General features: G+C 35.8%; 3 protein-coding genes across 6 annotated transcripts in view; 2 read left to right on the top strand and 1 right to left on the bottom strand.

Annotated features, from left to right (window-relative positions):
- Positions 1–21320, bottom strand: part of LOC124534101 (NFX1-type zinc finger-containing protein 1-like) — a 46593-nt gene that overhangs the window by 24692 nt on the left and 581 nt on the right. For 3 of the 4 annotated variants that reach the window (XM_047109772.1, XM_047109773.1, XM_047109774.1), the window contains 3 exons: positions 3326–3372; positions 1798–1947; positions 888–1555 (listed from right to left, as the gene is read on the bottom strand). In XM_047109772.1, coding sequence (XP_046965728.1) covers positions 888–1555; positions 1798–1947; positions 3326–3359 — 852 coding nt within the window. In that variant the 5' untranslated portion in view covers positions 3360–3372. Of the gene's footprint in view, positions 1–887; positions 1556–1797; positions 1948–3325; positions 3373–7568; positions 7591–21320 lie in introns of those variants that run through there. The other variant, XM_047109775.1, reaches the window with a different exon arrangement.
- On the top strand, positions 8951–10196 carry LOC124534176. Its single transcript, XM_047109886.1, has 2 exons — positions 8951–8962; positions 9315–10196. Exons 1-2 carry the CDS (start codon positions 8951–8953, stop codon positions 10194–10196), a joined length of 894 nt encoding a protein of 297 aa, XP_046965842.1.
- Positions 16862–20779, top strand: LOC124534175. Its single transcript, XM_047109885.1, has 4 exons — positions 16862–17916; positions 19964–20023; positions 20363–20517; positions 20768–20779. Exons 1-4 carry the CDS (start codon positions 17025–17027, stop codon positions 20777–20779), a joined length of 1119 nt encoding a protein of 372 aa, XP_046965841.1. The 5' UTR covers positions 16862–17024.

The raw sequence follows: 21320 nt of genomic DNA, 5'->3' as shown, positions 1-21320 counted from the left end.
ATATAGAATTTCTCAGCAGCAACCTCTAATGTGGAAGTTGGAAGTGTGTACACCTCCGTTACTGGACTGTCTGTCCTGCGCCAGAACTCTTTCCGGTCGTGTTGGATTCGCCATCCATCGGATCATGAGAATGCTATAGTTTGTTTTTATTGTAAAGTTTGGCGGACGAGCATTTGGTAATTTCTCACCACCCTCTGGAGACAATGATGCTATAAGAAATATATCGCCAATGCACCACCTTATATCGCCAATGCACCACCAAACTTGAGAACTAAGATATTATGTCCCTTGTGCAGTGTTTTTACACTGGCTCACTCACCCTTCAAACAAAACAACAATACTGAGTACTGTTATTTTGCGGTAGAATATCTGATGAGTGGGTGGTATGTACCTAGACAGGCTTGCACATAGCCCTACAACCAAGTTGTTGTTGCTGTTTGCGCAAACTTGAGCACTATGTATACCTTACGTTGCTGGTCCATTGAGATTGGTCGACGATATCAAAATCGGTCAGGCAGACATCATCATTACCCCACCGGGAGACTACTAGTACATGGAGAGTTATTTAAAAAGTTACATAATTAAACTTATATAATATAGATATAGGTATGTCACTGGGAAATTTTATAAGCAATGTTAGTTAATAATGATAAAAAAAATCCTATTTCCCATATAAATGTGATGTTATTAGTAACTTCTTATGTATGAAGTAAAAAGGTTATAAGAAATCTTTTAAATATCATATAATAAATTAGAGCAAAAGTGAATGCGCAAAAAATATTATCTCTCTCATCTATAACATGAAAATACATTTTGAACAAAAACCAATGTATAAGTTAAGTATTTATCATAAAAATGACGATTATAAATTAAATACTAGTAATTACCGCAGTTTTGTCTTTTTCATGCGCCGTCAATGACTCACGGAGTTGTATTAACTTCATGCTATATTCCTCGGGTAATGTAAAATTATGCCTATCTCGTAGTCCCTCTAGGCAACATTTAGAACTTCCATCTATGAGAGATCTACATTTGGTCAACGCAGTCGTAGGCGACATTACTATGATTGATTCGCAAAACATTATAAAATTCTTCCAAAATTCAATTTCATTTTTCCAGTATTTATTGTTTGCAGATTTGTTTTCCACGTAGGGTAAATCCAACAAATAATTTTTAAAATTGCCAATAAATTGCGAATTGCAAACATCCAGTAGTACCGTTAATTTTAACTGATGAAATGAAGATTCGCATATTTTTGATAAAAGTTCCATAATCAGTACATGTACGTCAGCTCGGTCAATTGGAGATTGCAAAAGATTTAGAAATCCTTCCTTTTTAGCATTCAAGTTTGCAAGTATATCTTTAACGTCTGATTTTACCAATGCTTCCAAGGTTAAAAATCCCATCCTTCTTATTTTGTTATCATCTCTTTGGGCTCTGTCTTGACGGTTTTTACTGGTTGTCATGTTCGTTGAACCCATTTGTTCAGATATATTGTGATTTCTGCATTCTCGTAAAAATAATTGTTTTGGTTTCGGTTCTTTAAAATGTGATGCTGCAATTTTAGTTTAAATTTTATCGTAAATAAATACGACATAAACAAATGTGAGATTATAATTTTTCAATTTTACTACAAGCCAATTAAAAAAGAAAGTAAGCAATGAATTTGTATAAAATTTTAGTTTTAAAATGTTTAATTTTAAAATGGCTTAGTTTGACATTATATGTTGTATCTTATAAGTAATATTATGAATCGGTATTTTATGATATAGATAAAACCCATAAGCTGTAGTATACCTCTATTTCTCGGTGTTCGGTTCTGAATTTCATTCGCAGCTAACTGTCCAGCAAACCTTTTAGGATTTAGGGACTGACTACGTGCTCTTCCGCGTTGTGGAAAGTTTCTACGGATATTTTGTAAACCAGCAGGTCCATAGTTTGATGAACCTAAGAATTAAATATTGGTATTCATATTATACAAAATAATTGGACAGACCAGCAAATATTAACATTACCAATGCACCAATAACCTTGGGAACTAAAATGTTATGCCCCTTGTGCCTGTCAAGATAGTTACACTGACTTACTTAAGCTTATAATTATTTGGCTGTAGAATATATGATGTGTGGTGGGCAGACTCAGAAGGGCTTGCAAAAATAACCTACTGCTACCATCAAGTTAAATACTTTTGTTATATTGCCCCTGACATCTATGCCCATAACATTTACAATGTTCTAGTCAAAATTTCAGTAAAAAATAGATATCAAGTGTGAAATACGTACTCAGATATTAAAATTACCTAAAAATTTCGAAAATAAATAATAAATAAATAAATATGAGACAACATCACATACATTACTCTGATCCCAATGTAAGTAGCTTAAGCACTTGTGTTATGGAAATCAGAAGTAACGACGGTACCACAAACACCCAGACCCAAGACAACGTAGAAAACTAATGGTAATCTACATCGACTCGGCCGGGAATCGAACCCGGGACCTCAGAGTAGCGTACCCATGAAAACCGGTGTACACACCACTCGACCATGGAGGTCGTCAAATCGTCGAAAATAAATCCATTCAATTAAGCCGTGTTTAAAATACTTTGACATGGGTATTCCATTAAAAACAAATGTTAAAGCAAATGTTCCAGCGATTTGTATTTAATATTTTCCCGCTCTGTGGTTCCTTATAGCTTAGTGGCTCTCGCTAATTAAAGAGCAAATGACAATGTTTTGCTACTTCCTCCACTCATGGTCTCGTGGAGTAAAACGTTTTATTAACATTTCCCTTATTTTGTTTAACTAGTTGTTTGCTTGCGAATGCAGTAAATAATTTATGAAGAATGCATGCATGCCTGAGATGTAATTTAAAATAAATTTATAGTACGCGATAAACGCGCAACGAGATTTAATTGCTTTGCGGTATACTACTTACTCGCTCACATACGCTTTGTACTATTTGACATTAACTAAAAACTTAATGAACAGCATTAGAATATATTCTATTTTTTAGGTAAACATTTAACGTCAACACGAAGTCGCCGAGCCTGAGTCTGTTTGTTATATTTAGTGATGTTTAATATCAAAAGATTGATTGACTAGAAACTGTTTGAATTAACAAAAAAAAAAAAACTTTAAGTTAATTTTAGCAGCTTTTTATAAAGTGAAATGTATATGGATTAACAATTTTCATTGATCTCATTGCGTGATACAAATATACAATATGTTCTGGCTACTGTATTATATTATCTATAGAGTGAAGGCAGTAGCGCTAAATATATTATTATGAGTAATAATAGTAAAATAAATAAAAATAAATTTTACCTGTTGGTCGTCTTAAAAGGTCATCTTCATCCATTTTTAAAGAAGTTCTGAAAAAAAAAAGATCATAAATAATCTAAACGATGTTACATTTGAAAAGCTGGAACATAAATCTGATCTAGATGTGGTTGAAAAGTTTATTTTTGATTTATCATAGTATATTTTATAATCTATAATCTTTATTTCGCACTTAATTATAGAAACTTAAAGCTCCTTTTTTTCCTATATTAATTAATATATACCGTCGTGACGATAAAATTGTAGCGAATTTGCCATTTAGCAGTTTACAGAGCAGCCATTTCAAATGTATTTTAGAGAGTATAGCGCTTCGTTACGTAACGCGAGGTAGCGGTATGTCACTTTTTATAATTAAAAATATCCCACCAAAAACATGAAATGTAAAAAAATGTCTCTCGATGCAGTCTTTCCATCGTAAACGTTTTGAGATCTCATAGAAGCCAAGTCCTATTCAAATTATTTGATAGTTATAAATCAACATTTAGTAATTATATAAATGGTTTTCTTTATATTACAAATATAGTGACTTGGCAATGAGCACAAATTAAAAGCTGCTTGTTGCATGGTATTATGTGCAAATGTTACTGACGAGACCTGTGATCAGATTATTTGTTATGTGTGGATTATGATGGTCACTACTAAAAGGATCTAAGATTATCTCCAAATAAATTCGATTATTTTTGTTATTAAAATTTTATTATTCACAATTCAACATAAAAAATATATTCCACCAAAGAAAGTCTTTATTTTTCCCGTTGCCATGGTTACATAATTAAAGTCATAATGTGACTATGGCCAGTTATAACTCGTGAATTTAAAAAGTTATTAGTGTATATATAACATAGTATTAAATAAATACATCATAATATAATATATTGGCTAATTAACCTTACACTACCGACTTTTTGGTGGGATTATTCTTTTCTATTTTATGTATATATTCATCCATTCCGCTTCGAGAAAAGATGGTACGACCGCGCCCGTTTTGCTCGAGACTTGGCTGGGGCACTGCCGTGCCCCCAGATACATATACTAAAATCTAATGCTCATAATTTCGATCTTATTGATTTCATTAAATATAGAAGATTTTATTCTTTTTACTAGGTGACACGGTTAATAAAACAAAATTGAGTTTCTCTGTAAGAGAAAATTTAATGGTTAGTTTTACATACATTAATAAAAATAAAATAAAATAAGATTAATTGCTTTTCAAAAAAAAAAAAAATATTTACGCACCTGTAAGAGAAACGACATTTAATGTTAGTATTAACGATGTCTTGTACTAAATTACAAAATTCTTTACTTTTCTAAGAATTCTCTATCGATATTTTTATAGCTAACAAAATTTAGTTGTCATGATGCGTTCGATGACAGTTCATACGTGGAATTCAAATTAAAGAAAATACTTTTTCTTTACATATATATTATTACAATTAAAATTTATTAAGAAATAGCAACAAGTAGGTACATTTAACTACGAAAAATTGACACGAAAACGGCCTTGTTAACTCTTACTGAATATGGTCTTGGCTGTGGTAGCTCTTGTGTTTTTGAAGAAACCAAAAACACGAAGTAGCCTTTCATATGAAAAGCGAAGATGCTGCACATCCCGTAGCGCCAAAGACTTCTTAGTTTTGTAATTGTAGATAAAAATTTAATTTGGACTTGGAAAACCACTGTCGCCACCCTGGCCATGCAGATAAGTCTACATGTTTTTAAATAAGGAGAATGAATATAAATATGTTGCATTATATATTATATTAAGAAAGTTATTAAATAGCTCCGACATTTATATAAAAGAAGACCTCCCTTTAAAAAATATTCAGTAAAACAAAAGTCTTGCAAGAAGTGGTGAAAGAACTACTAAACCAAGGGAAAATGGCATGTTTAAAATACGATAAAATTATTACAAAAGAAGAAAATAATGGAAATACAAATAGAAATCAAAAAATAATCTCTATCTCTATCACCTAATGAAAACAACCAAACAAAGACCAAGACAAACCAACAATTTCATAAGAATAATAAGAGAGATATTAGTACTACCTTTAGTATATATTATGGTATATTTCTAAAAGAGATACACTGTCGCCTCAAGAAAAACAACAGATTACATTAAAAAATAATGGAATTTCGAAAAAAGATCACTAGATGGAGACACCCAATCAATGACAACCAGCACGAACCCCTCTTCAAACATCTCCAATACAGTTGGTCACTGAGGAGATTTGCGACCAAAACCCTCCAGAAACATGAGGAGTCTTTATTCTCACTTTCTTCACTTTCACACACGATTAATCCAACTTATAGATTCGATAAAAATATAACTTCTGATATATTAGGTTTATCAGAGTTGAGTAGAGTTGGATACTCTATCTGTGAGTACGTTGACTTCATACTTCAGTTCGTAGGAGAAACCGCAAGAAGTTTGATTTATTATAAACAAGCAACTTAAAAAATACATAGATACAATAGTCGGTTTATCAGAAAGAGTTGCCTTACTAACATTGAATATCAACAATTTTCAACTTGCTATTATCCAAGTCGAAGACCGAGAACGCAGACGAAATCAAAATAGAAGAATTTGACAAAACATAAGATAAAGCCACTGGCCGACAATAGGAAGATTATTGTAATGAGAGATTTTAACGGGAAAATCTGTAATAATATGACGAATATGTAATAATGAGATAACATGATTTTTGATCTACTGTTGAAAATACTGCCGGAGAAAGAATGGTAGAATTTGCTTTTGAAAATAAATTGTCAATTATAAATACTTTCTTTGATAAGAAACCCAAAAATAGATGGACATGGCGATCTCCCAACGGCAAAACAAAAAAGTAACTGGATTATGTTCTGTCAAATTTTCCTCAGAATACACATAATATAGAGTTTTGGTTCCGACCGTAGTAGACCTATAAGAATAAAAGTTAAGATCAAGTCACTAAAATAAGAAGAATAAATAATAGCAACAAACATAAAAACCTGCTCAAAACTGACGAACAGATTAATACTTTGAATCTCTACATTTTGATATAGAAAATCGAATAGAAGGAAAAAAATTGCTACATAGTACAGGCATATTATGACAAAATAATAAAGATTATTGAAACCAGCTTTCCAAGTGCCCAAAATTTAACCACACAAACCATTCAATAATTACAGACCTTACAAGACATTTAATAAGTCGCAGACATGAGATACAAAATACGAAACCGAAATGTGTACGAGTATGTAAAATGAATTAAAAACACTATACTAAACATCGGTTACGTACAATAGAGAGACAGCTTAAAACGACTGGTAGCATAAAACGAGCATATCTTTATATGCTTTATATGCTTTACGTAAGAACTCATACATACTGGATGGAAAGACTACGAATGCAAAATAAGATACACAATAACAGTGAAAAATTTCCAAACAACGCTACGTCCTATTATAAAAAAATATATGGCTGCACCGCTCAGCCGCTACCACCACATGAAATGGCTCCACAAGTTAAAATAAATTTTTATAAATAAAAAAAACCGCCTTCAAAAATGAACTAAAAAGAAAAAAATAATCAGTTACATCCATATCCTATTTACGATTTTTTAATCACCTCTCAAAGTCGGTGCCAACATTGCTAATATAGGTACATAATACATACATACAAAAACTAAATCTATTTATTGTATAGATGACACCATTAGACAAACCTTACTATCGATACAAATTAAATGTTATATATATAGGTATTTATTTACTTTGTTGGCACCGACTTCAAAAGGTGATTAAAAAGTCGTAAATTGGATATGGATGTAACTGATTATTTTTTTCCTTTTTAGTTCATTTTTGAAGGCGGTTTTTTTTATTTATAAAAATTTATTTAATGCTCTTCAGTGTTGTTTTGTTATTTATAATTACAATTGGTAGTGTTTGTCACTCACTTTATTATACTCAGTACATTTCGGCTTTCGACTCTAAACATAACTCAACGCCGTTTCAATACGATGTGGACTGCAACTCAAATTAAGCGTTACCTAAGTTACAATAGCCTAATGTTAACTGCTCATCGCCAATTAGACGATACCATTTTTCCCGATGCAATGCCGTTAATCATCGAGGAATTCTCCTGGTAGTCCACCATCAGCTAGACTTCATCATAGGCATGTTTACTAACATCAATTGCTTGACGACTATCTTAAAGAAATAGAACTAAACCCGTAAAATAGTTACTTACTAATAGGTTCTGATTACCAGTTGTGGTCTTCATCATCAGTTCCACTTCATCAAATGTCACTTTTCTTGAGCATATGACCAAGGCACTTTGAATAAAACCGAAATCACTATAGTTGTGCCTATAAAATTTGAGGAGTTCCCTCGATTTCTCCAGGATCCCATCATCAGATCCTGATCTCCTGACAATGGGACCAACTGTAAAACATGCCCTTTCAAAAAAAAAGTATTGTCAAAATCGGCCCAGCCATCTTCGAGTAATTCGGTAACCTCCTTTTTTGAAGTCGGTTAAAAACAGAAGAGATAGAGCCCATTGTTGAAAATGAAATAATTAAGCAAATGAAAAAGATGAAAATGGAAAAGTCTAGGTCCAGAAAGAATAACTAATGAAGTCATAAAAATAGGCAACCAACTTCTAATAAAATCTTTGACAATACTTTTTAACATGATTATCGAAAATACTTGTACGCCCCAACAATAGTCCAAGTCTAATATTATTCTTTTATATAAGGCAGGCGTGGCGTGGAAGGCCCAAAATGCATTTCAAATTACAGACCCAGAAGTCTGCTACCTGCTCTATACAAGCTATTTTCTTCAATCATAGAAAGAAGGAATGACCGACTCGGCAGACAACAACCGATAGAACAAGCTGGCTACAGCACCACAGATCATATACACACACTAGAATAAGTTATAGGAAAATATCAAAGACCATTCTATATTGCCTTCATTGATTAACAGAAAGCATTCGATACGATATCGCACTCAGTGATTTGGCAAACTCTTATATTAACTCTTATATATAAATATAATTAGACACTTTTACAAAAGGAGCTAAAATAAAGTTCAGCTGAAAGACACCTAAAAACCACCAAAAAAAAACAGAAAGAGCGGTTAGGCGGTCATAGGTCATGGGAATCAATATTAAAAGAAAATATCTGTCACATTTAAGGTTCGCTGATCGGATTTTATTATTATTATTTCCATCGTTTCTTGTGCTATTTTTGTGAGTATTTCTTAACATTTCGCAAGCCATTACTATCTAGTGATATAAAAAATAATGTTTGCTCTTAAAATGGACATCAATTTTGTATAAGCCGCAATAGAAACCTACCTAAGATAGCCGCATTTATAGTTGCACTTTTCTTCAAAAATAATACTATTAGTATTATTTTTGAATTTTGATTAAACTGCCCAGCTCAAAATATAAAAACTGCTGTGTAAGAATTACATTATTTATTAAAAATGTTTTTTTTATTAATTTGCGCCAAGGTTTCACAAAATATTTAGGTTATTGTTTTTTAATCCCCTTCAATATTTGTTGCAAAACCTTTCTGACATCAGTTTTCCTGTTGTTTTACAGATCTTCCTGAGAATTCTATACACATGTTTAAAAATGTATGTTGTGTAAATAAGAAAATAAAAGCAATGTATATGACAAATCTTTTGTTTTTATTAATAATAAAGTTTTTCATTCATTATTTGAACAATTATCTAATAATAGAGTCGCAAGTTTATTAATGCACATGCAATAATAATAGCATGGCCGAGTACACAAAGTATATTTAAATTAATTACAGGATGTTGTTTTAACATATGGAATTCTCTGATATGTCTTATTACACGTTCTATGGCCATCCGCAAACTAACTAATATTTTTGTTTGTTTCATTTGATCTTTGGACAATTTTCCACCAATGCTAACACAAGGCGGCAACCTCCGCGTCTGAGAGGCTGCCACTCTATTCAAGATAAAAAAAGGCTACTGCGTGGACCTCCTACCACCTGGACGTGAACTGGAGCGCAGGGTGGGACCTTTGCAAAACCCCCACCCATCGTTACTCGAAACAACTGAGTATGTGCGCTTGGAGAGCCTGGACTCACAAGCCCTTGAAAAACACCATATAGTTGGCCCCCTTATCTTCACCGATGGCAGCAAGATAGACGGAAAAGTCGGTGCTGCTCTAACATGGTGGGATCAAGAAACAGAATCCAGATACTCCACGTTCCGCCTAGAACCGCACAACACAGTCTTCCAATCGGAAATGTATGCACTCCTCAGAGCTATCAAAATGGTCAAAAAATCGAAGTACCGCTCTACCAACATCTTGAGCGACTCAAGATCCTCGCTCGGCCTACTAAGGTGTCCATCGGTAACTCATCCCTTGGCCCTTGAGATAAAGGAATGCATACGAGAAATCCAAGAGGAGGGAAGAACTGTGCGGTTTTTCTGGTTAAGGGCACACGTAGGAACGCCGGGCAATGAAAGATCGGATGAGTTAGCCAAAAAAGCGGCTCTCACAAAAAAGACGGCACCTGACTACGATAAAGTCCCAATATCGTATGTCAGAAGGCAGATACGAGAGGAGACTGTCAAGAGGTGGCAGTTGCGATACGAATCCTCACAAACCGGATCAGTCACTAAATTATTCTTACCAGACATAAAGAAAGCCAACAAATTGGTAAGAAAATCAGTACTAACACCAGTCGACACTCAAATTCTGACCGGTTATGGGGGGTTCACGGCGTACCTTCATCGATTCAAAATCAAAGATAGCCCTTCTTGCGTCTGCGACCCCGAATGCGAGGAAACCATCCTCCACATAATTTTAGAATGCCCAAGATTTGCCTAGAAAGACTGGAACTAGAAATTAAGATCCAAACCAGACTGGACCAGTCCTCTCTCCAAACCATCATGGAAAAGGAGAATACAAGAACACCGTTCCTCGCATTCGCCAGAAAAGCCGCCCAAGTAGCCGTAAAAAGAAATTGTTCGTCTGCTACACCATCTTTAACCCCCCCACAACCACAAACTCAAAACACAACGCTCCCACCAGCACAGACCACGTCACAAAACACACAGCACAACACTATTACTACAAACTCATTGTTGACTTCCCAGCCAATCCAAACCCGTGCCACCATTAACACCCTTAGGCAGAAGCTACAGGCTCTCCCAAATACTCTTCGGGGATTGCTCGTAAAGAGAGACCAGCCCAGCAAGTCCAACCAGCCCACTCAATACACTGCGTTTACATAACTGTTGCAAAACGTGGGTGAACGCGGTACACCGGGCATCAAAATTAAAGGTGTGGCTCTCTTTATGAGTTTAGATACAGAGATGGTGGGCATTGGATTCTGTCGCCCGGGAGGCTCAGATCGCTTGACAGTATCTCCTGGAGTAGGGAGTATTTCAAAAGTGAGCATTAAGCGCACCACCATCGACGCGCTAACAATCCAAATGCCGGGTGTCTTGACCTGTCGACTGATGCGACTACGAAACAGAGGTCACAACACCTTTCCCTACCACAAAGCCGGCCACCATCGAGTCCCAATTAATAATAATAATAATAATAATCATTTATTTCAGACCATAATTTACATAGATCCATATAGTGTTAGTAAAAATAAATTAATTAATCTTAATACCTAAATTGGTTAGTAAGTTCTCAAAAGCAATTTTACTTAATTATTTATGTATGACATTTTTTTTTAAACTAATTTTAAACTATTCTACTGGACTACGTGAAGTCGTATCCAGTGAGCTAGTATTGGTGAGTCCCAGCGGTCTGACAATGCACGCAAGATGGTGTTGGGACTGTCCCGTACTCGTCGAAGTAAGGACGCGCAGCGTTTGTGCATGATGGAAGCAAAACCATCTGTGTGAGCCTCTGCAAACATGGCAGAGGCGCTGCAGTATCGCGGCAGCCCCATCAACATCCTGAACGCATTGTTGTATTGCACACGTAAGTCATTGTATGCCCTCCGAGTATAGTTCACCCACAGACTGCACGCATAGAAAGATTGACAATATGCGTTAAAGAGCGTAGTTTTTACTTGTTTTGTACATTTTGCAAATCTGCGGATCAACATATTGCAACGAACAGACAGCGACCTTCGTTCTCTCTCTATATCAACATTATCTTTCATATCTTCCGTAATCCAGTGACCCAAGTACTTAATACGGTCAACCTTTTTTAGTGATGTACCACAAAGTGTAATATTTGGTACATAATTGTAACGCTTGTGATCCGGTTTAAATATCATAAACTCACTTTTCGTTGGATTGTATCTTAGTCCATGAGTCACTGCATAACTTTCACATATACTAAGAAGTCTTTTCATTGCACTACTTGAGGGACTCAGCAGTACCATATCGTCTGCGTAGCTAATATTATTGACACAGACTCCGTCAATATGACAACCGATTCCAGTACTGCTAAGCTCCTCAAGCAGTTTATTAATGTACAAATTGAAAAGTGTGGGCGAGGTTAGACCCCCCTGCCTCACTCCGCAATCCAACCTATACTCTTCAGAGTGCTTACCAGCCCATTTAACATTATTTCTTTGGTGCCTGTACCAATATTTAAAAACTGATATAATTTCATCAGACAAATTTGTTTCAGTTTTTAATTTATTCCAGAGAATGTCATAAGATACAAGATCAAATGCCTTGGAGAGGTCTAAAAAGCATGCATATACTGGTGTTTTCCTGACAGTATAGTATTGAATCGTTTGCTTGAGGCACAGGATAGCACTTTCCGTAGAGAGGTCAGGTCTAAAGCCAAATTGTGCGTCATTAAGCGAGACGTGTTCATCCAGTCGCCTTCCAAGCAGACGGTCAAACACCTTCGCCGTTACCGTAGCAAGCGAGATCGGCCTATAGTTAGAAACGTCCGATGAATCACCCGTTTTATTTTTTATAATGGGTACCACTATAGTACGCATAAGATTATCAGGTACATATGAATGCCCAATACACAGATTAAAAAACAACGCTAAGATTTTTGGTAATTGAGCTCCTGCATGTTGCAGGTGTTCAATGCTGAGGTTATCATGTCCAGGGGATTTACCTCTTACCATATTCTTTAGCACTTCCGTTACCTCATCAGCTGTAAATATTATACTACGGTTTGAGTTACAAACCTCAGCATCAGACACCTGCAACACGGGTCCTAGTGGGGATTTTACCTTAAAGTACTGCTTAAACAAATTAGCAATTTCACAGGGTTCATGAACACCAGCAACACTGATAGGAAGACCTGATCTTTGATTAAATCTGTTGGTGGTTTTCCAGAATATGCCAAAGTTCTTGTTTTTATGGTGTTCAGCAATAATATCCATTTGTATGTGTTGCTGGTTGTTTTGACACCATTTCAGTTTCGATTTAAATATACGTCTGGATTCGCACATTTCAATATAAGTATCACCAGTAGTTGGCTTGCCGTAAAGTACCCAGGTTTGAAAATAAAATCTCGCCCTGTCGTGGGCGTCACGCACATGCTTATTCCAACCAATAAGGAATTTGTGTTTACGTTTGACTTTAACAATATGACTACAGATTGCAGCCTCAGAGAGGATATGTACTATATTATCATATAACTGATTTATTTGTGTTCTGTGATATGTATTACTACACACACTATCACAACATTCCATCAATTCCTCCGGAAAAACTAATGTTGATAACTTTAATTGACATTCGTAATGATATTTAGATATTTGTTCTTTATCCCGATGACCCCAAATGATTTTATTTTCACACCTGTTTGTTACATTTATTTTAGATGTTATTACATTAAGCGGATTTTGAATTAAGCGGATCTGAGCGCTTGCAGTTAAAAATAACGGCGCAGAGAACAGCCCAGGCCCCGAAGAGCCCTCGGGACAGACGGCTGAGTCCTGGACCCACAGTGGCGGCGGTGACATGTTTAATCCGCGATCTGGTATCTCCAAAGAACAAGACGTCGCACTCACCTCAATCAGACCCTGGCCCGTCGGGATCATCGAGTCGACAGGCGAAGGCAATGAGGGAATTCCTAATGGTCAAACATCCGGAAAAGCCCAAAACTAATCGCGCCCACCTAACAAGGGCCAATAAGGGTCAAGTAATACCACCAAAGCTGAAACCAGCGTCAAACGTCAAATGCTTTCCTAGAGTTCCGGGCTATTGTGACGGCCACCCGTGAGGTCCACTTACCCACATGTAAAAAGATCATGCAGACCTACCGACGCGGTAACGAAAAGCTGCTGGAGGTGAAGCTCGAAGAAGCCGGGGCGGCCATATACAACAACGACACATCCCAAGTTATCAAAGGAAAAATGTCGGGGCGGTACATGGCAGCCTACAGCGCTGTAGATGGATTCGTTGGCCTGGTTGAAGCGGAGGGGCGAAAAGACGCATTCCCTAGGTTCTTGACACAAACAGGAGACCCAGTGGTAGTAGTGGCCAGATGCACGAGAGTAATGGTAGACGACAGGATACTCGTGATGGCAAAGTCCGTCTCAGAAGGTGCGGGCGTCGACGCACCTCTCGTGGGTTGGGAGCTGCCACAGATATCGTGGATAAACGGGGTACCAGGGTCCGGAAAGACGACTCACATTGTCAGGAATTTTGATGAGGATAACGAAGTGGTAATCACCTCAACAATCGAAGCCGCCAAAGATCTGAAAGAACAACTTACACGTGGATTTGGCGAAAAAGTTAAATCAAAGGTACGAACTATGGCATCCGTGCTAGTAAACGGGTTCAACGAGAGCACAAAGTGCAACCGACTGACGGTCGACGAAGCCCTCATGAACCACTTCGGAGCCATAGTAATGGCGGCACAGCTGTCTGGAGCTAGTGAGGTGGTCCTTATCGGAGATATCAACCAGTTGCCTTATATCGCCAGAGAAAATCTGTTCGAAATGAGATACTGCCGGCCAAGCCTGACAACAAACATCACCCGCGAGTTATCCTGTACGCACCGAAACCCCCTGGACGTTGCATACGCCATTAGTAAGGTCTACCGTACCATCTACTCTGTAAGCCCTATAATCCACTCCCTCAAAATGAAGAGATTCACTGACGCCAACATACCATCCGACCAAACCGAAACCCTATATCTGGTCCATACGCAGGAGGAAAAGAAACTCCTGATGGACGAGGGGTATGGAAAAGGAGAAGGATTAGGCGTCATAACCATCCACGAATCTCAGGGACAGACCTACCGCGACGTTATCATAGTCCAGTCGAAAAATGTGAGGCTCCGTATTCACGAAAGTGTTCCTCACGCAGTTGTGGCAATTACTAAACACACAAACACCTGTGTCTACTACACGGACGATGGTGACGACGCTATCGGCAGATTCATCGGCCGAGCGGCGGGTGCTTCAGAAGGGACCATCCTAGAGCACAGCCTCAAGACATCTATACATAAACGCGACATCAGAGTCGCCGAGGCCGTGCTCTCTCTGATCAAACGCGGACCAGGACCCGCTGGATTGTAGTAATACGAATTACACATATATTGCTGTATATTTTTATTATATACTACATACATTTGTATGAGACAAAATGCTGTTTGGGTCTCTTTAAGCTAACTGTAACCACTTATTACATCTCTTAGGGTTCGTTGGAACAGAAATAAACACTCTTGTGGAGTTTTTATAGAAGTATATGTACATTGTGGCACAATAGACCACTCATACTCCATTTTTTTTTCCATTGAATTAACAACAAAAAAGTATTATAAACACGTTAAATGTACACTTTGGTAAACATGTTTACTTGTTTGTGACGTCATGGCATGATGGTCATGAAAATCATTTGTCGTCCGCCATAACAGAAACAGCGTTTTAGCGCTAATATTGTAATTAAAATTTTAACAATATTTTAAGGGAAATACTGCAAATTTCGCATGTAGTTTATTAATCATATACCAACGAATAAAGTAAAACTATTTTTCGAAATCATTGTCTAAGTGTCTGTGGTAATGTCTTATTATTTAGTTTTTTTATTACATGTATAGAAAAAATATCATTGTTAGGTATATTTCATATACCAATAATTATTTATTTACATAATCTATACTTATAATAAATCTGTACGAAGGTAAATTCTATCAGGGGTGACCAGGGGCCGATACTGATACCAAAAATGCAATCAGTAAAATTTTTGTCTGTCTGTCTTTATAACCGTTATACAAACAAAAACTTTGTTAACGAATTTTAACTAAACTTAGTACAATTATTTTTCATACTCCTGAGCTGGTTATAGTATGCTTTTCATCACGCTACAGTCAATAGGAGCAGAGCAGTGAAGGGAAATGTTGGGAAAACAGGAGAAGTTACTCCATATTTTAAGCTTCCGTAGCGTGTACAACCCTAATGGTTAAAGCTACACAGAAATCATGTATTATTTTGGCCCTTACGTGTACCACGATGCACCTCTATCCGATCAACCGATAATTATAAAATATGAAATAAATAAACATAAAATAATCACAACAATAATAATTGTCATTTTAAAATAAGATAATTATAAATTGCATATACGGGAAGAAGTGATTAGCTGTTGTGATTATAACAATAATAATAATTGGTAAGTATTTTCTTAACTCCAATAACAATGAATATTTAGTACAAAATGAAAACGTAAGACAAAAAACCAAAGAGCAACTTATGTATATTAATAGAAACCACCATGCCACCATAGAAACAAAAGATCGGAACATCGACACAACATCGGAAACAACACACCAACAAGAAATACGTATAGAAACAAATAGAATCCGAATTTCTACTTTGAGAGTTGCCAAAACAGTTAGTTGACATAATGATCAAGTTCTAGATCTCCGAACAAGCATCTTCATCAAGAGATACTGAAAAACCTGTTGAGCGAGCCCAACGACTGGATGATCAACGATTAAAATAGACTAAGTCACGAACTAGATTTAATTGATAATTTAATTGATAATTTAATTGATAATCCTCCTTTTTGAAGTCGGTTGAAAAGGGCGTGTGACCACTACACCAATCGATTACTTAAGTACCTATTTGTGAAACACTTAGAAGGAATTTCAAGTATAATTATCACAAAAAAGTACTTAAAATGTATGTTTGCAGTTTGATGAAACAACTAAAGGACGAAAAGAAAAAGTTTAGTTGCACAAAAATAACTCGGATTCAGCAATTTCCACGCACAAAATACCACACTTAAGCACTGTGTTAAATTTTTTTAACATGGGACAGTACAAGGCGCCTGTTTTATGCTACCGTTCTTTTGTAAATGCCAGGCAGTGATGCCAACCCTACAGTTTTAACTGTAGATCTACAGTTTTTAGGAGATCCTCTCAGTTTTTAGTTTAAGCCTCGAAATCTACAGTTTTCTACAGTTTTTATGCAAGATGCTAGCGTCATCTATTTTATTTGTCTATACACTAAGTCAGCTTCAGTAAAACCTGCTACTATCGCACCGAAAGTAATAGTCAGATGATGTTTTAATAGATGGCGTTAGTGGTGGGTCAATCCGGCAATATTTTACCGACATTCTCTATGGTTTGCGTTTTTATTTTTACTGGGGATTCCCCGTAACTACTTTGTCGATTTGAAACAATAATTTATACGTCATTATCTAGTTCATTCCTTATCTGATTAGATTCTATGTGACGTTGTGAGTTGAGCAAATATTAACGAATATGCATAGTTGCAGTGATGAATCAGATGTTGATAAATCTCCACAAAGAAAGAAGAAAGTAGTGAGATATGAGCAAAAATTTGTTGACTCTTGGCTCAATGACGAACATTTTAGTGGATGGCTCGTAAAAAGTAAGAAAGGTAACACTTATTTTTACTGCTCTGCATGTGACTGTGATCGTAAATGCGGAATTCAAGAATTGATTCGACATAAAAATTCATCAAAGCACGTAGCAAACTGTAAAAAATTACAAAAGCAACCTAAGCTCACATCTTTGTTTCCATCAACATCAAAATCACAAGATCCACATCAAATGGCAAAAGCCGGCGAAATTAAACTAGCATGTTTTATTGCGGAACATAACCTTGCATTTAATGTTGCCTCACATCTGACTAATTTAATAAAATCGGTGTGTCCAGATTCAAAAACTGCTGAATATATGTCTATGAGCCGAACAAAAGCAAGAGCCATTGTAGTAAATGTGACAGGAATAACCGCTGAAGAAAACTTGATAAAAAATTTAAGGGAAAACGAGTTTTCATTGCTGGTAGATGAGAGCACTGATAAAGCAACAATCAAGCATTTAGCTTTAATAACAAGGTTAGTCAACACAAATTATAAAGTAGAAGATAAATTTCTAACTCTGATACCAATCACCGATGGCACAGCTAAAGTTTTGTACCAAAAAACTATCGAATATTTTAATGAAAAAGAAATTCCATACAAGAGGAATATGTTGGGATTTGCGTCTGATGGCGCCAACGTCATGTTCGGTGGGAATAACTCCATGATGACTTATTTGAAGAATGACATACCTAATCTTTTCACCATGAAATGTATATGTCATTCATTTGCGCTTTGTGCATCTCGCGCTTGTGAAAAGTTACCGAGAGGTCTCGAAGATTTTTGAAGAAGTGATTAGCTGTTGTGATTATAACAATAATAATAATTGGTAAGTATTTTCTTAACTCCAATAACAATGAATATTTAGTACAAAATGAAAACGTAAGACAAAAAACCAAAGAGCAACTTATGTATATTAATAGAAACCACCATGCCACCATAGAAACAAAAGATCGGAACATCGACACAACATCGGAAACAACACACCAACAAGAAATACGTATAGAAACAAATAGAATCCGAATTTCTACTTTGAGAGTTGCCAAAACAGTTAGTTGACATAATGATCAAGTTCTAGATCTCCGAACAAGCATCTTCATCAAGAGATACTGAAAAACCTGTTGAGCGAGCCCAACGACTGGATGATCAACGATTAAAATAGACTAAGTCACGAACTAGATTTAATTGATAATTTAATTGATAATTTAATTGATAATCCTCCTTTTTGAAGTCGGTTGAAAAGGGCGTGTGACCACTACACCAATCGATTACTTAAGTACCTATTTGTGAAACACTTAGAAGGAATTTCAAGTATAATTATCACAAAAAAGTACTTAAAATGTATGTTTGCAGTTTGATGAAACAACTAAAGGACGAAAAGAAAAAGTTTAGTTGCACAAAAATAACTCGGATTCAGCAATTTCCACGCACAAAATACCACACTTAAGCACTGTGTTAAATTTTTTTAACATGGGACAGTACAAGGCGCCTGTTTTATGCTACCGTTCTTTTGTAAATGCCAGGCAGTGATGCCAACCCTACAGTTTTAACTGTAGATCTACAGTTTTTAGGAGATCCTCTCAGTTTTTAGTTTAAGCCTCGAAATCTACAGTTTTCTACAGTTTTTATGCAAGATGCTAGCGTCATCTATTTTATTTGTCTATACACTAAGTCAGCTTCAGTAAAACCTGCTACTATCGCACCGAAAGTAATAGTCAGATGATGTTTTAATAGATGGCGTTAGTGGTGGGTCAATCCGGCAATATTTTACCGACATTCTCTATGGTTTGCGTTTTTATTTTTACTGGGGATTCCCCGTAACTACTTTGTCGATTTGAAACAATAATTTATACGTCATTATCTAGTTCATTCCTTATCTGATTAGATTCTATGTGACGTTGTGAGTTGAGCAAATATTAACGAATATGCATAGTTGCAGTGATGAATCAGATGTTGATAAATCTCCACAAAGAAAGAAGAAAGTAGTGAGATATGAGCAAAAATTTGTTGACTCTTGGCTCAATGACGAACATTTTAGTGGATGGCTCGTAAAAAGTAAGAAAGGTAACACTTATTTTTACTGCTCTGCATGTGACTGTGATCGTAAATGCGGAATTCAAGAATTGATTCGACATAAAAATTCATCAAAGCACGTAGCAAACTGTAAAAAATTACAAAAGCAACCTAAGCTCACATCTTTGTTTCCATCAACATCAAAATCACAAGATCCACATCAAATGGCAAAAGCCGGCGAAATTAAACTAGCATGTTTTATTGCGGAACATAACCTTGCATTTAATGTTGCCTCACATCTGACTAATTTAATAAAATCGGTGTGTCCAGATTCAAAAACTGCTGAATATATGTCTATGAGCCGAACAAAAGCAAGAGCCATTGTAGTAAATGTGACAGGAATAACCGCTGAAGAAAACTTGATAAAAAATTTAAGGGAAAACGAGTTTTCATTGCTGGTAGATGAGAGCACTGATAAAGCAACAATCAAGCATTTAGCTTTAATAGCAAGGTTAGTCAACACAAATTATAAAGTAGAAGATAAATTTCTAACTCTGATACCAATCACCGATGGCACAGCTAAAGTTTTGTACCAAAAAACTATCGAATATTTTAATGAAAAAGAAATTCCATACAAGAGGAATATGTTGGGATTTGCGTCTGATGGCGCCAACGTCATGTTCGGTGGGAATAACTCCATGATGACTTATTTGAAGAATGACATACCTAATCTTTTCACCATGAAATGTATATGTCATTCATTTGCGCTTTGTGCATCTCGCGCTTGTGAAAAGTTACCGAGAGGTCTCGAAGATTTTTGCCGTGAAGTTTTCAATCACATCCAAAATTCACCTAAACGCAGCGGTGATTTTAAAACTTTTCAGGCGTTTATAAATATAAAACCACATAAAATATTGCACCCCTCACAAACCAGATGGCTATCATTGAACGATGTTGTAAATAGATTGTTGGAACAACTGCCAGCTATAAAATTATATTTCCAATCAGCAGTGTTTACAGATCGTCTACTTTCTGCCCAAAGTATTTTAACAAAAGCCATGGAACCTACAACCGAATTATACTTGGAATTCTTGCGATTTGCTCTACCAATATTCACAGATTTGAATAAAGAAATGCAAACAGAAAAACCAAAGTTGTACTCATTATATAATCAGGTCTACACAGCATATGTGACAATTTTAGAATGCTTTATACAACCGGTTTATTTAGAACTGACAGGAGAAGAGATAAACAAAACTAAAGATATATTAGATGCCAAAGAAAAGAAAATATTAAGTGTTGATGTAAATGACGAGCGGATCCATTTACCGTTAATGGAAACATATGTTGGAGGAATGGTACCAAATTTAATCCGATTGAAAAAAGACACTCAAGAATTGGACGACGATAAATTGACAAATTTTTACGGAAAATGTAAAGAATTTTACATTGAGGCATTAATCCATATCAAACAAAGGTTTCCTTTCGATGATAAAGAACGTCTGGCACTGAAAAGTTTACAGATGTTGAACCCAGAAGCGATTTTAGGTCATGATTTGACCCAAAAACGTATACCTTCAATTTCTGAGATGTTGTATTATTTCCCAGGTATTTGTCTAGAAAATATAACAGAATTAGATAGAGAATGGAGAAGTCTGCGTAATATCAATTTAAATTTGATAAGACTGATACGCCTAATGTAGAGGAATTTTGGTGGAATGTTTCCAAATTAAAAAAAGGCGACAGTTCTGCAATGTTTCCACTATTATCGACTTTAACCAGAAAGCTTCTATGTTTGCCGCACAGTACCGCTACGGTAGAACGTTTGTTTTCGAGCATTAATGTTATGAAAACCAAACTAAGAAATAAACTTTCTACGACCACAATAAAAGGTACCTTGCACACAAAGTCAGAAATTAATAATTGTTTCGAGTTCAATGTGACAAATGACCATTTAAAAAAATTCAATAAAAATAAAAATGAAACGGAAAATCAGGAAGACTTAGAAATTGAAAATAACATAGTAACTAGTGATACTTGAAATGTGACAACATTTAATTTGATTAAAATTTTGATAACTATACGAGTTTTCTTATTTTTAATACCCTCCATATAATGTATTCCATTCATACAATTATACAAAATTTAAGATAAAACTGTA

The sequence above is a fragment of the Vanessa cardui genome, chromosome 12 (assembly GCF_905220365.1).
Source record: "Vanessa cardui chromosome 12, ilVanCard2.1, whole genome shotgun sequence".
Classification (NCBI taxonomy): domain Eukaryota; kingdom Metazoa; phylum Arthropoda; class Insecta; order Lepidoptera; family Nymphalidae; genus Vanessa; species Vanessa cardui.
The sequence above is the reverse complement of the archived record's forward strand: the minus strand, read 5'-3'. Positions and strand labels throughout refer to the sequence as shown.

What these genes read in the sequence shown, in the direction of transcription:
- LOC124534175 (XM_047109885.1), top strand. Translation starts at nt 17,025, where the DNA reads ATGCATAGTTGCAGTGATGAATCAGATGTTGATAAATCTCCACAAAGA. An exon ending in TTGTGAAAAGTTACCGAGAG is followed by an intron (nt 17,917 to 19,963) that starts GTCTCGAAGATT and finishes AGTTACCGAGAG; the next exon opens with GTCTCGAAGATTTTTGCCGT. An exon ending in AAATTCACCTAAACGCAGCG is followed by an intron (nt 20,024 to 20,362) that starts GTGATTTTAAAA and finishes TGACAATTTTAG; the next exon opens with AATGCTTTATACAACCGGTT.